This window comes from Nycticebus coucang, chromosome 5 (assembly GCF_027406575.1).
Source record: "Nycticebus coucang isolate mNycCou1 chromosome 5, mNycCou1.pri, whole genome shotgun sequence".
In the NCBI taxonomy this organism is placed as follows: Eukaryota; Metazoa; Chordata; class Mammalia; order Primates; family Lorisidae; genus Nycticebus; species Nycticebus coucang.
In genome coordinates, this window is record NC_069784.1 from 77327454 (window position 1) to 77344491 (window position 17038).

The 17038-nt window shown below is 34.1% G+C and overlaps 2 protein-coding genes across 3 annotated transcripts in view; one reads left to right on the forward strand and one right to left on the reverse strand.

The window, feature by feature from the left end:
* The window catches only part of ASCC3 (activating signal cointegrator 1 complex subunit 3), a 402050-nt gene that overhangs the window by 298049 nt on the left and 86963 nt on the right, over window positions 1-17038 (reverse strand). For both annotated transcript variants that reach the window (XM_053590400.1, XM_053590401.1), the window contains exons 9-10: window positions 6565-6765; window positions 5994-6134 (exon numbers count right to left, since the gene is read on the reverse strand). In XM_053590400.1, coding sequence (XP_053446375.1) covers window positions 5994-6134; window positions 6565-6765 — 342 coding nt within the window. The remainder of the gene's footprint in view (window positions 1-5993; window positions 6135-6564; window positions 6766-17038) is intronic.
* On the forward strand, window positions 684-1167 carry LOC128585376 (40S ribosomal protein S25). The gene has a single exon (XM_053590402.1). The coding sequence runs from the start codon at window positions 743-745 to the stop codon at window positions 1118-1120; it is 378 nt and encodes a 125-aa protein (XP_053446377.1). The 5' UTR covers window positions 684-742; the 3' UTR covers window positions 1121-1167.

Genomic DNA, 17038 nt, shown 5'->3' on the forward strand with positions numbered 1-17038 from the left:
ATAAGAATTAAGAATAGAGAAACAAACACCATGTGTACTCACTATATTAAATTGGAACTAATCGATTAACACACAGGTGCACATTTGGTAGTAAAACTCAACAGAAAGCAAGCAAGTGGGAGGGGCCAGGAGGCAAGGAGTAAATTCACACCTAATACCCTGTTTTCCCAAAAATAAGACATCCTCCAAAAATAAGACCTACTTACAGGAAAGCTAAGACGTCCCCTGAAAATAAGACCTAGCGCATCCTTGGGAACACACCTTAAAATAAGACACTGTCTTATTTTTGGGAAAACAGGGTAGGTATAATGCACACTCTCTGCGTGAGAGGTACACTTACAACTTTAACTCAAACTATACAAAAGCAATTCATGTAACCAAAACATTTGTAGCCCCATAATATTCTGGGGAGAAAAAAACTTTAGTCAAAGTTAAGACCTTACCTTCTAGTCCAATTTTTACAATTTAATAAAACATAATAGTTAGGAATGCAAGCTAAAACTTAATGATGAAATTACAAAATAATATTAACTTATTTTACTATTCTGTTATCATTGATAAGATTATTTCACTAAAGAAAAATAATTTTTTATAATAAACAATTGAAATTCTGCTATATTACAATAACTAAGAAAATGCCGTGAAGGCTATGTTAACCAGTTTGATGAAAATATTTCAAATTGCTTTTTGTCCGACATCTTAGCCAGGTTGCGGTAGTGGCAGCTCCTCTCCTAGCTTCGCAATGCCGCCCAAGGACGACAAGAAGAAGAAAGATGCCGGAAAGTCGGCCAAGAAAGACAAAGACCCAGTGAACAAATCTGGAGGCAAGGCCAAAAAGAAGAAGTGGTCCAAAGGCAAAGTTCGGGACAAGCTCAACAACCTAGTCTTGTTTGACAAAGCTACGTATGACAAACTCTGTAAGGAAGTTCCCAACTATAAGCTTATCACTCCAGCTGTGGTCTCTGAGAGACTGAAGATTCGAGGTTCCCTGGCCAGGGCAGCCCTTCAGGAGCTCCTTAGTAAAGGCCTTATCAAACTGGTTTCAAAGCACAGAGCTCAAGTAATTTACACCAGAAATACCAAGGGTGGAGATGCCCCAGCTGCTGGTGAAGATGCATGAACAGGGTCCAACCAACCATATATTTGGAAAAATAAAAATTTATTGAACAAAAAAAAAAAAAAAAAAAAAAAAAAAGAAAATATTTCAAATTGTATATAAAACCAGCACATTGTACCCCATGATTGGATTAATGTACACAGCTATGATTTAATAAAAAAAAATTCTGCTATATTAAAAGTATCTTAGAGTTAAGCATTTAAAAGACCTCAATTAGCAATAATGAAACCATGTTGTAGATTTAAAAATTAATTTTGAAATTGAAAAATTTGAGAATAAAAGGTTCAACTCCCAAAATTCCATTGCCTGAACGTATAACTTTGCAATTAAAATCAATTGTTTGCTTTACAGTTGATAATTTTCAGCCCATTTTATGCTGACAAAATAAGTCTAAGATTCTGCATTAGCACAACTAGGAGAATAAACAGGTCTACGTATCTTAAAAGTAAAAGCTATGTCATAGCTGTACGGAAATTTTCCTTCTGCAACCTCTTTTTAAAATATAAGTCCATCTGTCAATTACAGAGTTTTAAAAAGTAGGATAGTGACAGACTTTAAGCATTAATATTCTCCATTCCACTATTTCATAAAATGTATATTAAAAATAACCAGAGTCACATCATTCATCATTGTTTTAAATAACCTCTAATTGAATAGATATCTGATGTTCACTAATAAATCTTTAAACTCTAGTAGTATTAACTAGATATCAGTGATCATGTTTAAAAAGTTTAACAATCACAGGGACAGATAATAGTTTACCAGAAAAAAGCGGCTGGCAGGAATGCCAGGCTGACAGGGCAGAATGTTCAATCATTTCCACTCTAAGCTACTCCTGAGGCTGGACAAGGAGAATGGGGAAGTCAATCAAGGCACAGAAAAAAAGAGAACATTTAGGTAACAGAGCAATAAGCACAGAGCCTTACTGCTAGAACAGGGGCCTAAAGGGCCCAGGCCTGAACCCTTTAGTTGCTGGATTAGGAGTAGCTAGGAGCTGTACTTGCAGGGCTCTTGGCAGTCTCCATTTACCAACCAGCTCAAAAAGTATTTCAATATTTTAATAACTGGTATTGCCAGTGGAATATCAGCCCTTCATGAACTGTAAATTAAAAATAGTAACAAATGCTGTCACCACTGATGTGACAGAACTATTTTACAATTCAGAGATAAGTTTCCTATAAGCTGGGCCTCTCTTCCTCGTGGGAAACTTCACAGGCTTTTAAAAGCACTCAACTGAAAAAAGTTGAGACCAAAACCACCCTTCATTATTAATCACTACATTTTAATCCTAAAATGGTAGTAATTTTGGAATTTCTTTATAAAAACTTACAGTAATGTACCTTACTTTTCCTCTTTTGATCTCTTTAAGTAAGGTAATTTTGTTAATTTTAATAATTACAAAATTAATTACCTGATACATTTGCTATACATATTTGTAGTGAGTTGAATTGAAAACTAAACATCCTTAGATATATGCTTTATATCCTTACACATACAACTCTTCATTTTACTGATTTTCTTTCAAATAATACCAAGCTCCTTCAGTATACTGGTTACTGAAAAATAAAATGAAATACAAACCAGGAATAGAAAAGATGGGCAGAAGTCATATATCATGGAAACATCACAGATTTTTAAATCAAAAAATGTGGAATCTAATTCTACATCCATGATTTTCTAGAAATGGTAACTTATAGATTAGTATTGTTATTTCAATTAGCCCCAGTTTCCTAACTATTCCTCACCGAAATTACAGTGTCTGTCTGTAAAGCAATTGGAGTCTACCCATAACACATATCCTATAAGTACTAGTTTCCTTCTTACTTCTACCAAAAAATTAAGTAGTGATAGACTGTGAAGCAATTATGCTGCAGAAAAATAATTATGTTGAATAAAAAACTGACACCTAAACTAATGTAAAAATTGCTTATTTTGTAGATTATAATTCTTATAGCTGAAAAAGTAAAAAAAAAAAAATAAAAGTATGAATAACAAAACAAAAATCTTACATAATCCTACAACCAGCTATAACCACTGTTCAAGTATTTCTTCTTATTTGGTTCTTGTATATAATAGATAGTTGAATTAAACAACATATAGGTTGTTTCCAATATTTTTTTCCTCAATTTGCGCTCCTCAAATTATTAAAAATTCCCAGAAAACATCATTTTAAGGAATATTTTATCAAGCATAATACCATATTGTTTAGTATTCTATTCATAGTTTAATTTCTCTCCAGTCTTTGTTATATTAGCAATGAACATGGCTGTATATAAATTTTAAGATCTGATTTTTTTCAAGTGTCTATATGAAAGACAAATTTAAAAACAACCAGTAAAATTGACATAAATGTGGATTATAATGCACTCTTATCAATGCCAAAATACATTTAACTAAAACCAATGGTTTTCCATCTTTATCATAAGGTTTGGTGAACCTGGCAGACTCACTGTCTTAGGTTGAATGGTGGCTCTGGACAAGACATGTCCACTCAGAAACCATAAATGTGATTGTCTTAGTCAGCTCAGGCTGCTATAACAAAATATCATCAACTGGATGGTCAAACAAAAGGCATTTATTTCCAACAGTTCTGGAGGCAAGAAAATGAAAGATCAAAGTGCCAACAGATTTGGTATTCTTGAATGGTGGATTTCTGGCTTGTAGACAGATGCCATCTCACTGTGTACTCACATGGATACATGGTTCCCCTATTTAAAAGTGGACAGAGACCCCCATTGCCTAGGCATGAGCAATTTCCTATAAGCTGGGCCTCTTCTGAAGTGGACTCTCTGCCAATTTGCCCAGAGCTGGAGGGACTGCATTCATTTGTTAATACACTCTTCAACACTGAAGTCTGCCAGGTCTTAGCCAAGTATAATTCTCAAGACATCATATCCCTCTAAAGTAGCAGTTCTCAACCTGTGGGTCGCAACCCACAAGAACTGTATTAAAGGGTCACAGCATTAGGAAGGTTGAGAACCACTGATCTAGAGAAAAAACCCATGTGAGACTTCCCATTTGGGTCTTTCCCTCTGCCAGAAGCTCTGGTGCTTTTTATTCCTCCTGTATTCCTTTCTATCTTACCACTGATCTGTGTGGTTTGGGGGTTTGTTCTTCGTCTCTGAGACAGACCTACTGGAGAAAGAAATTCTGCCAATAATATGGCTGTTCCTTGGTGGTACTCATGGAGGATGAAAAAGATGGAGAAGGAGGGATAGAGGAAAAGAAGGGTAAAGAGACAAAAAGAGATCTCTTTTTCCCTTTATAAAGGCATCAATCTCATCTAATAGATCTCACCCTTGTGATGGAATTGAAATCTAATTACTTCTCAATGGCCCTACCTCTATATACCTTTCCATTGAGGGCTGTAGCTTTAACATATGAATGGGAGGGCGATGACATTGAAATTCAGCCCATAAGCGTTACCTTATTTGGAAAAAGGGTCCAGGCAGATGTAACTAAAGTAAGGTTTTTGAGATTAGATCATCTTGATTTGGGTGGTTCCTAAATCCAACAAATAGTGTTCTTAAAAGAGAAAAGTAGGAGAAAGTACACGCTGAGGAAAATGCCACACAAAGGTGGAAGCAGGAGGTGGAGTGAAGTGTCCACAAACAAAGAATGAAAAGGATTGCCAGCAGCTAGAGAAGCTAGGAGATACACAGTGGATACTTTTCTTCAAGCCTCCTGAGGAAACAACTCTGCCACCACCTGATTTCAGGCTTTTGAACTCCAAATCTGAGAGGGAATTAAGACTCTCTCGGTTTTAAGTCACCAATCTTGTGTCATTTTGCTATGGCAGCCCTTGGGAACCAATTTATCTTCCAATTACATTTAAAATCAACATTCATCCATTGTTTTAAAAGTTCTATCATCTATTTTTCATCAAACTCTGATTTGCTGCATTAACATCTGGTCATTCGTTATTTTTTTTTAAATACTATGAACATCACCACCATCCTTGTATCAGTTGCTTCCACTGATAGCAATTTAGTTATAGCCTTAATATTGTTTTTCTACTTAGTCTTCAAAGGCAGAAACTATACCTTAAATAACCTTGCTATCACTCATTCATTTTACTATATAATGCTATATTTAATAACTTCCCATTTGATAAAATAAAGAATGGCTTAATTAATGTATACAGAGTGGCCATAAAGTTCGTGTGCAACTTGCAACGAACTTTATGGCCACTCTTACGTTAAGCCACTTTTATGGAATGGTTTAGAATATTAGTGGGATCTTTATAAGGGCTACATATTTCTCTCTTAAAATTTAACTCTGATCTTATCAATATCCTAATTCCCTAGTCTTTTGAAAGAATAGCATTATTGGCAATAAATCTGGAACTTATCAATATTCAAGCTACAGTAACAATCACTTAAGTTAGAAAGGATTTCTTTTTTCTTGAGACAGAGTGTCATTTTGTCACCCTTGGTAGAGGGCTGTGGCAGCATAGCTCACAGCAACTTCAAACTCTTAGGCTCAAGCGATTCTCTTGCCTCACCCTCCCAAGTAGCTGGGAGCACAGGCGACCACCACAGCGCCCAGCTATTTTTAGAGAGGAGGTCACATTCTGGCTCAGGTTGGCCTCAAAATTGTAAGCTTAAAAAATCCACCCACTTCTGCCTCCCAAGTGTTGGGATTACAGGCGTGAGCCACCATGCCTGGACCATTAGAAAGGGTATTATAAAACAAAGCACCAGCAAAACCTCTTTTGTAATACAGAGGGAAGATGTGGTTACAAACAAAAAAAGTTCATGACATTGTATTTGTATAAAGGATTATAATAATCCAAGATACAATTATTTAATAATTTCTACAATTACCTAAAAAACAAAGAACGGCCTTAAATAACAAATCTAGGTAAACAACATACCTGTGTTCGTAAAATTTCACTTTTTGACAACTGCATATCACCAGTCAATTCCTTCACAGCGATGCCCAGTGGCTCCAGACGTCTGCTGAAGTAATTTGTCATTTCAGCTGCCAAGGCTTTCATTGGAGCAACATACACAATCTGTACCAAAGGAACACTAGCTTGATAAATGAGCAAAAACTACAACGTCATTTGTTTCACAGCAGCCATTATAAGTCACAATTTATTGTGAAATATGATTGCAGCTACATCCAGTGAAAAATCTTAATAATGACAAATGAAAAGTACTTACCTTTGTTGGGTATGTGTGCAGCTGTTTAAAGGAGAATGGAATTTGTTTACACAGCCTCACTTTGAAAATTGGTTCAGTTTCAACGCTAAATGCGTTTTCATAGTTCCTTACAAGGGTTACAGGATTTTCATAACACAAATAGGGACTGCTTTAATGGTAATGAAGTAGTAAATCAAGCAGCACTCAAGAAGTTCCACATTTCGAATAACATATACAACTGCAAAATTATTTTGCTTTTTACAACTTAAAAAGCTGTTATCTGGTTTATTATTTTCTTACCTTAAATTCATTCTTTTTGATAACACCTTGTTGAAAATGTTGGCGAATTTCATGCAAGACTGTAAGCATGGCAATGTTGGTCTTTCCAGCTCCAGTAGGGGCACAAATCAGCATGTTCTCATTGGTGTTGTAGGCAGTTTCAAATACTATTGACTGGATTCTGTTGAGTCTCTTCATCCCTTTAAAAGCCAGTTGTCCAATCTAAAAAAAAAAAGGCATAACCCTTTAAAAATGATAATAATGTGAACAACCTATACAAAACATTAAATGCAAACATTTATTTTCCTGGGTTTAAAAAAATCCTAATTTGTAGTTTTTCAATGTGTTCTATATTTAAACTGGTGTGTGCACTGGAGAGCAATATATAAATAGTGTATAATTATAATGCATTTGGAATTGCAAGTCACTGAATTTTAAAAATTCAATAATGAGACTATACCTGCATCTTAGCACACGATCCCTAAGTATTATACAAAATAATGATAAATTAATAATGTAAGAAAACAAAATTAAATATAAGTATTTAATTCTGAAGTTCATATTTATAAACTTCATAATGATGTTCTAATTTATTTAGACAAACCCTGATAGTCTATGTAAACATTCTGATGGAACGTACAAAAGAGTCTGAGAGAAAGGAGTGAATTTAAGACGGTTAAAAGATACAAGATAAACACCTAAATTGTATTTCTATTACAATATTACAATTGTATATATGTATTCTATTATATTAGCAATGAAATAACCAAAGCTAAAATATTTTAAAAAGTCAATTAAATAACACAATATTATTAACTGCTCAGGGATAAATCTGAAAAAGAGATGGGAAAGGCCTATACACTTAAAACTATACAATTTTGCTAAAACAAATGAAAAAATCCCTTAATATTCTTAAGGTGCCCATTTTTCCAAGCTGCTCTATAAATTTAATGCAATTCCAATCAAAATTAAAGCAGATTTTTCTATGAAAATTGACAAGCTGGTTCTAAAATTCATATGGAAACACATAGGAACTATGTAATTAATGAGTAGGGAGCCGGCCCCATATGCCCAGGGTGGCGGGTTCAAACCCAGCCCTGGCCAAACTGCAACAAAAAAAAAATAGCCGGGCGTTGTGGCGGGTGCCTGTAGTCCCAGCTGCTCGGGAGGTTGAGGCGAGAGAATGGAGTAAGCCCAAGAGTTAGAGGTTGCTGTGAGCCGTTTGACGCCACGGCACTCTACCCGAGGGTGGTACAGTGAGACTCTGTCTCTACAAAAAAAAAAAGAAAAAAGAAATTATTTAATATTATTTAATAATAATAAGTAAAAATCTATTGATAATATAATTTAGGTGTTTATTTTGTATCCTTCAACTTTCCTAAGACAACTTTGAAACAATGTCAGCAGGGTAAAACTATCCAGTTACCAGGATTATTTAAAAACTAAAGTGATGTAACAATAAATAAACAAACACTAGAAAGATCAAAACAGCATAATATTTGATTAAAAATAAAGAATAGAGACTACAGATACAAGCCCGTGGATACTAGGACAACTGTCTTTTGACAAAGGCTAAAAAGAAATGCAGATGACAAAGTCAGTATTTTCAATAAGTGATGCCAGAATGAATGGATATCCACATATAAAAAGATGAACTTTGTGTTACACATAACAATATATCAAAATGTTATCACTGACCTAAATGTAAAACCTGAAACTATAAAACCTACAGAAGAAAACAGGAGAAATTCTTTATGGACTTGAATTAGGCTAGTATTTCTTAAATATGATAAAATCTATAAATGGCCTGATAAATTGGAATTATGCTAAGTAAAAGACATATGATTTTTAAGTCATTGTTGTGAATCTTTTTTCTTTTTTTTTTTTTTTTTTTTTTTGGCCGGGGCTGGGCCTGAACCCACCACCTCCGGCATATGGGACCGGCGCCCTACTCCTTGAGCCACAGGCACCGCCCAATTTTTAAGTCATTGTTAAGAAAATGAAAAGAGCAGCTACAGAATGACAGAAAAATCTTCGTGAAGCATATATCTGATCAAGTATTTACGTAAGAATATATAATTCTCTGAACATGGCGATAAGAAAACAAACAATCTAATATTAATTTCGCCAAAGAAGATATACAGATGGCGAACAAGCACAGAACATCATTAGTCATTAGGGAAATGAAAATGAAAACCACAATTATATATCTATTAAAGTGCCTAACATTTTAAAAACTGGCAAAATTTAAAAAATTTCAATATTTAAAAAAATTGCAAATATTAGTGAGGATGTAAAGGAACCAGAATTCCCACACACTGGTGGTAGATGTATAAAACAGGACAATCACTTTGGCAATTTTTAAAAAGTTAAACAAACATAAACTATATGATCCAGCTATAGCCCTTTTAAGTTTTGCCCCAAGGAAAAAGAAGAACATGTACGTATAAAAACACAAATGTTCCCAGCAGCTTTATTTCTAATAGCTTAAAACAGGAAGACAATTCAAATGTCCATCAACAGTTGAATGGATAAACAAAAATGTGGTATATTCATATAATAGAATACTACATGTCAGTAAAAAGGAATGAATTGAGACAAGTAACAAAACAGACCAGTCTCAAAATAACCATGTTGAATGAAAGAAGCCAGACCAAAAATATTGCATACTGCATAGTCCCGTTTATATAAAAATCTAGAATATACAAATATATAGTGATAGAAAGATTCGTTGATGTTTAGGGATAGTGGGCGGAGGGATGGAGAGGAGAAATTGCAGGGAGACACAAAGCATTTTTTGGAAGTCGTAGTTATGCTCAAAGCCTACATTGTAGGGATGGCTAAACCTACTGACTTTTTACTTTAAATACAGCCACATGTGTCACTTAACAATATGGTCATATTCTGAAAAATAATCATACAATTTTTTTTATTAAATCATAGCTGTGCACATTAATGCAATCATGGAACATACGATTTCGTCATTGTGAAAACATCACAGAGGGCACTTCCTCTGAAGCCTTGATGGTACAGCAGACTATACAGGTAGGCCAGCTGGTCTAGCCTGTTGCCCCCTAGGCTACCAACCTGTGTAGCACAGTCACTGTATTAAACACTGTAGGCAATTATAACAAGCAGCAAATACCTGAGCATCTTAACAGTTCTAAGACCCACAGGAAAATATGATATAAATGATAAAAAATGACACACCTGTGTAAGGCACTTAGCATAAATGGAGCATCAAGAACTGGCAGTTGCTCTGGGTGACTCAGTGAGTGGTAAGAGAATGTCCGAGCCCATACTGCTGTTCACTGTTGTGGACTTTATAAAACACTGTATACTCGGTCTACACTAAATTTATTAAAAATTTCTTTTTCAGTAATAAATTAAACTTAGCTTACTGTAACTTTTTTCCTTTATATATTTTTATTTTTTAAACTTTTTGCCTCTTTTGTAGTAACACTAACCTTAAAATACAAACACTGTACAGCGGTACAAAAACATTTTCTTTCCTTATATACCTACTCTATGAGCTTTTCTCCATTGTCAGTTTTTTTTATTTTACATTTCAGATTTTCAAGCCTTTTGTTCAAAACTAAGACACACACACATTAGCATAGGCTTGCCTGCACAGGGACAAGATCATCAGGATCATTGTCTCCAGCTCCACACACTGTCCCACTGGAAGGTCTTCAGCAGCAACAACATATATGGAGTTGCCATCTCCTAGGATAATAATGCCTTCTTCTGGAATAGCTCCTCAAGGACCTACCCAGGCTGTTAAATAGCTAACTTTTTTTTTTTTAGTAAGTAGGAGGAGTACACTCTAAAATTAACAATAAAACTTACAGTATAGTAAATACATACACCAGTAACATTGCCATTTAATATCATTATGAAGTATTATGCAATATATGTAATTGAACATGCTATCCTTTTTTATGGTTGGCCACACAGTACGTCTGTGTACAGCAGCGTCAGTAATGCATCACACCTCAAAGTGATGACCACAATGATGTCAGAGGTAGTAGGAATATTTCATGTTCGTTACAATTTTATGGGACCACTGTCATATATATGATCTGTTATTGAAACAGATGTTGTTTATGTGGCTCACGAAGGTATAAATATTTTTTTCTATGTGAATTATACCTTGATAAGAGATATTTTTTTAAAATAAAAATAATATAAAATGCAATAGATGTCTATTATATTCCCTTAAGCTTCCTTTGGACAAAAGACATACTTACAAAAAATCACAGTAGTATCTCTTACACCTAGACACTGAATGTATAGGAGATACTTTTATATCTGAGTGTATAAGAGATACTTTTTTTATCAATTTCTACTTATTACTCAGCCTTGGAAAAGTGGTATAATACATTTTTCAGGACAATAATACATTTTTTAGGGTCAGAGACCCAGGCTTTGTCACTGTTTGCTACACAACTTTAAACAAACTTAAAAACTCTGAATTCTATTTTCTCATCTGTAAAATAAAGTTAGTAATTATTCAATAACATTACAAAGATTAATAAAAATACCTGAATTATAGAGTATTTACTATGTGCTAAGCACAGGGTAAGTCCTTTACATGAATTATCCTTCCTGCTTCTAATAACGACACCAGACTACTTTACAGATGAGGAAACTGAGACTTGAAAAGCCTTTTTTTAATGCACACAGCTATAAATACTAAAACTAGGATTTGAAGTCATATAGTATAACTTTGAAATCATAGTCTTTATTACATAATGTTTATAAATCATATGCTATAAACCATACACAGAGTTGACACTTAAATGGGTTGAAATAAATTAAACTTAGCTATTACCATTATTGTCATATATCGGTTCATTTTTATACGAGGCTTACTAATGGAATGCTGTGAATGAATACTGATATTTTCAGTCCTTCTAGACTCATGAAAGAATATACTATTCCCAAATTACCAATCTGATCATGTCACATTCTAACTTAAATGTTTTCAAAGACAACTCACTGTTAATTTCAATTGCTCACAGTATGCAGCATATAAGATTCTTCAACGCACAGTTCACAGTATCCAAGACTTTAAAAATTTGAGCCTTTATTATCTCCCACCACCATGTACACTATTCACTGAATATTCCTTTGTAACTGTGAATGACTTACAACGTATTTTTCCAACCCTGAGAAATTCTTCGTTATCATTTAAGTTCAAGATCCAAAGTTAATCTCTGGTTCTCTTCAAATTCCTAAACAATTTTTGTATCTATTTAAGACCCAGCCATAAGCTGGAAGTTATAGAATTCAGATAAAATGAAAACCTTTGAGGATTCTTTGGGCAAGAGAAGGGACATTTTCCCCTTCATGCCTTATTCTCTATAGTTATCTTTAGTAAGCATAGAAACAAGAAAACAAGTAACCATTTGTCTAATGTGACAAAGAGTGGAATGAATGTTCTTTCCCAAAACTGACTGAATACTTCATATTCTAAAAGCTTTAAGGAGCTTCCATTTTTCTCAAGAGCTAGACATTCATACAACCTCTTATATATTATCATCATAACCCTTAAACATAAATATTGAAATGATTTCTTTATATGCTTATCTGACCCACTGGATCAAAACCTGGGTATCTGTTTTATTACTTTATATTACCCCAGTAGTTAATCAATTCACAGGAACATAACAGGCTGCTAAATAAATTTTTATTGAATGATTTTATGCTATCTACTCACAAAAATAATTATAATTAAATGAGAAGGGGATGTCTTAAAAAATACATACTGTATATGTAATAACCTCTATAGAAATGTTAAACTGAATTTAACCAAAATATATAATAATTTAACAAAAGACCTAAAGTCAACTTTCAATAAGATATTTATTTCTCTGTTCTTAAAGGTTACAGTCCCAGGAATAAACCATCAAAAGACCATCCTAACAAACAAAACCTGTTAAACATATTAAGGTTTATAACAATTTAATCAATTCAGCAATCACTTACTGATTACCTATTGTATAAATGTTACCATACTAAAAATTTATGTTGATATCAATGTTTGTTTTCATTTAAAAAGTATCTATAATGATTCTTAATATAGACTGGTTTGTGGTTTAAAGGAAGAAAAAGGCATGTTAAAATTATATGATTTTAGTTTCTGTAATAAAGAAATGAACTATGTGCTGAGGTATCTGAAGGGAGGGTCACTAAGAAAGCCACTTCAAGTAGAAAGAAGAGAACATCAGAAAAGCACCTGGGATTAGTGAAGAGGGGTGTTGGAGACGATGAAGACTGAAGAGGAAGCAAGATCAGACTCCAAACAGCCACGTATGCTACCCTGAGAGAGGGGGCCTTTCTTCACTCCCCCAGCAAATTATCCATACAATGGAATTCTAACCATGCATAAAACAGAGTAAGAGTTTCTGGTTTTCTAAATGAAAAGATCTTGAAATTCTAAAAAAACAATTTGCAAACAGTATTACAATTTACTATTTTATTCTCCAAGTTGGGGGAACAGGAAAGAGATAATAAAAATATACATTTGTTTGCAGAAACTCTGAAGAATACATAAAATTAGATGCACTGATTATCACTGGTGGGAGGGATCTGGGCTGATAGAAGACATAGATTAAATAAGAGACTTTTAACCATGTAAACACTTTTCTATAGACTTTTAACCATGTAAAAAGGAAAAGCAAGAAAGACACAAAGAAATACTACTGACATCTTTAAAAAAGAAACACTAAAAATGTGTCTGATTAAGTGGAGAGAATTAAATAGCTCTCAAGTATTATGTAAATATTTCATATTAAAAATTCTTATTATTCCTAAAGTTCTAATCTCTAGAAACAAAAAGATAAACTGAATTACTCTTCTGATGTCCCTTTTAATTATTTTAAATCCAATGCCCCCCATTTGGTGTTCTCCTCAATATTTTCTTAACAGTCCTACTTTCTCTAAGGCTTCTCAAAAGTTTAATCACAGAAGAAAACAGCAGGTGTGCCACCTACCTTCAATGCTTGTGACATTAGACTACGGGCTCACCCAAGCCTATATGGTTTCATCAGAGGACCAAATCTGTTATTAAATGCAAGCCTACTAGCCAGACATGGTGAGCATACCTGTAGTACTAGCTACTCAGAAGGGTGAGGGAGAAAGATTACTTGACCCGGGAGTTTCAGGCTGCATAACAACACTGCACTCCAGCCTGGGTAACAAGATCTTATCTAGGAGAAAAAGATATACAAGCCTAAGCTACATCTTGCCACTCAATCAGCATGTGCCTACCAAGTGTCAGGCTATGAAGACTTGTTTTCTGTCCTCTAGAGCTCCATTGCAGCAGGTGAATCTGCATGACCAGAAACTTGTTACCTGGTTCCCAAATAACCCTGCTCCTACCCACCTAACATTTAAAGGAACCAGAGAACATCTGACATGACAGTTCACTAAATGTACAAATCCCAACTATATAAATTAGGACAAGATCAGCAGACTAATGTAACACAAAAACTAAAATGTTGTTTTAATGCTCTTGAATTACAGATAAATACATAATATAGCCCTTATTATTTAAATTGGCAAGTAAATTGGTTACTAATCCAGCTAGTTATCATTTTTATACTACTCATTTACTACTATTTAGGCTTTGCATTAAATGTTTTAAGCAGATTGTATTATTTAACATCCAAAGAAAACCTCTATGACGTAAGTCTTTTTTTAGATATGTCTTCTTTCTAAGATGGGGAAAGTGGAGCATGGAGAGTTTAAAAGAACATGGCCAGTAAGCTGCAAAGCAAAAATTATTCTAGAAAGATGCACATCAAATATTCTACTAGTTATAATTATACAAAAAATGTTCACTTTTTATCTTAACATTTTGGTATTATATTTTAGATACAGGGCATGGCCATGGTTATTTTCACTTTACAGAAAAGTCATGTTTTTTGAAGTTTCATGATAGTAATTCATTTTGAACTAGATGATCTGGGCAGAAGAAATTAAGTCTTAATAACAAAACATCTCAAGAGAATAATCTACGATTATATCTCTGAAGGAAGGTTGTTAGATCTTATGAAAATCAAGTAAGTTATTTGTTATCCAAAATGAAACTGAGCCAAATTCTATTACATATGAAGAAAGCAGTAAGAAATCCCAGCTAAAATAGTTAGAAATTGCAATGCGTAATTCATAATCCTTTTTAATATTACTTAACTGAATGCATTTATCCCATTTAAAATACTAACCAAAAATGCTCAGTATGCCTTAAATGTCAATTTCTAAAATTTCTCTCATGCCTGAAAAGTCCATTTAAGAAGCACATCCCCCAATAAATAGACAGGACTTTAAATATACTCCACTCCCTGAAGATACAATTATAAATGAGAAGCCATTACTGCCCTTGAACAAAAAACACAGGAGAAACAGTAATATCATGTTTAACAAGAACTTAAGGTATAACGGGAATCAGAGAGGAACAATAACCTCTTCTTGGGAGGGTAAGATGCTCTCCTTAGCTCCAGGAAAGGCCTAGTTTGAACTAATGCCAAATGCTACAGAAAATGGAAGATAAACAAAGTTCTCAAAGGGGGATTTTAAAAGACAAAACTATGGCTACACAATCATAACAAGCTCCACTCATAAACCATTCAGATTGCACATTGGTTGTTTTCACTAGCACACTTTTAATGATAATTCAACATGCCAGATGTCACTCTGAAACATCTTCACTTTAGGATGCTGGGCCAACAAATTCACAGAACACAAGAAGAGAATAAAACACAGTTTAACCTCAGTTATGGGTTGGATCAGGCTAGGTTTGGTTTGCTTGTCTTTAAACAAAACCTCTCCATACGCAAGGTCTGGTTTCACCAAATCAGGATTATAATTTAGCATGCAAACGGGTAAAACTGGAGGCTAAAAGCTGGTATTTTCTATGAAGTTAATATATTACATTCACAAGAAAGATAAACTCACATTGGCTCAGTGTATATTATAAATATTCTACCAATGTCATTTTAAATGTTGTTCTCCAAAAGCATTGTTGCCTAAAATTATTTAATTGGTATTACACTCTTGTTGGCCCCATTTGTAAAATCTGCCTTCTGATAAACAGCTGCACTTCTAATTTCTAATCACAGCAATAAAATAGAAGCAAAAAAAGTCTCTACCAAATTCTGTTTAGTCCCACAATGCAAATGTCATTTTCAGTTTCTTGGCTGATATTTATGGTAATAATTGGTTTTATCTCTGATTTTAACCTTTAAATCACTTCTACCAGATTGTTCAAAACCTTTAAAAAGGGTAAAGTATTGGGGCACTTACATGGTTAGAGCCACAGAAATGGTACAGATGTTGCATTATGGGTAATTTTATTAATGTGAATTTTTAATAGTATATATGACTCTAAATTTCCCAAAACTAATTAAATAAAGCAAAAATGTCATTTCAAACAACATCTCCTTACATAAGAAAATTGCATTAACAGAATCCTCAATAGAATTTTTTGGAAGATTCTATTTCCATTAGCATTAAATCTAATAATATTTGAATAACTTATTATGATTTAATGCCAAGATTTAATATAAATAGAAACATATCAAAAACCCAGGTAATATAAATGAAAGTATTAATGGTTTATTTAGAATGACCAGTTCCGTATACAAATGCATGACTGAAGGGTGGACTAGGCACTGCACTGGGATCTAGTTTCCCAAGGTCTAGTTTCCCAACTTTGATGGTGACCATAATGATATTGAGCAATGAGGTATGTACCATTTTTTCTGAGATAAATTTGTGAACTTAATTGCCAGACCTTGTACGCGTGTCAAAATCTATAGCATGATACCACCAAAAGTATATATTTTAACAATATTCAAATTATACCTTTTTTTCTTTTTTTTAATTGTTGGGGATTCACTGAGGGTACAATAAGCCAGGTTACACTGATTGCAATTGTTAGGTAAAGTCCCTCTTGCAATCATGTCTTGCCCCCATAAAGTGTGACACACACCAAGGCCCCATCCCCCTCCCTCCATCCCTCTTTCTGCTTCCCCCCCATAACCTTAATTGTCATTAATTGTCCTCATGTCAAAATTGAGTACATAGGATTCATGCTTCTCCATTCTTGTGATGCTTTACTAAGAATAATGTCTTCCACTTCCATCCAGGTTAATATGAAGGATGTAAAGTCTCCATTTTTTTTAATAGCTGAATAGTATTCCATGGTATACATATACCACAGCTCGTTAATCCATTCCTGGGTTGGTGGGCATTTAGGCTGTTTCCACATTTTGGTGATTGTAAATTGAGCTGCAATAAACAGTCTAGTACAAGTGTCCTTATGATAAAAGGATTTTTTTCCTTCTGGGTAGATGCCATGGGATTGCAGGATCAAATGGGAGGGCTAGCTTGAGTGCTTTGAGGTTTCTCCATACTTCCTTCCAGAAAGGTTGTAATAGTTTGCAGTCCCACCAGCAGTGTAAAAGTGTTCCCTTCTCTCCACATCCAC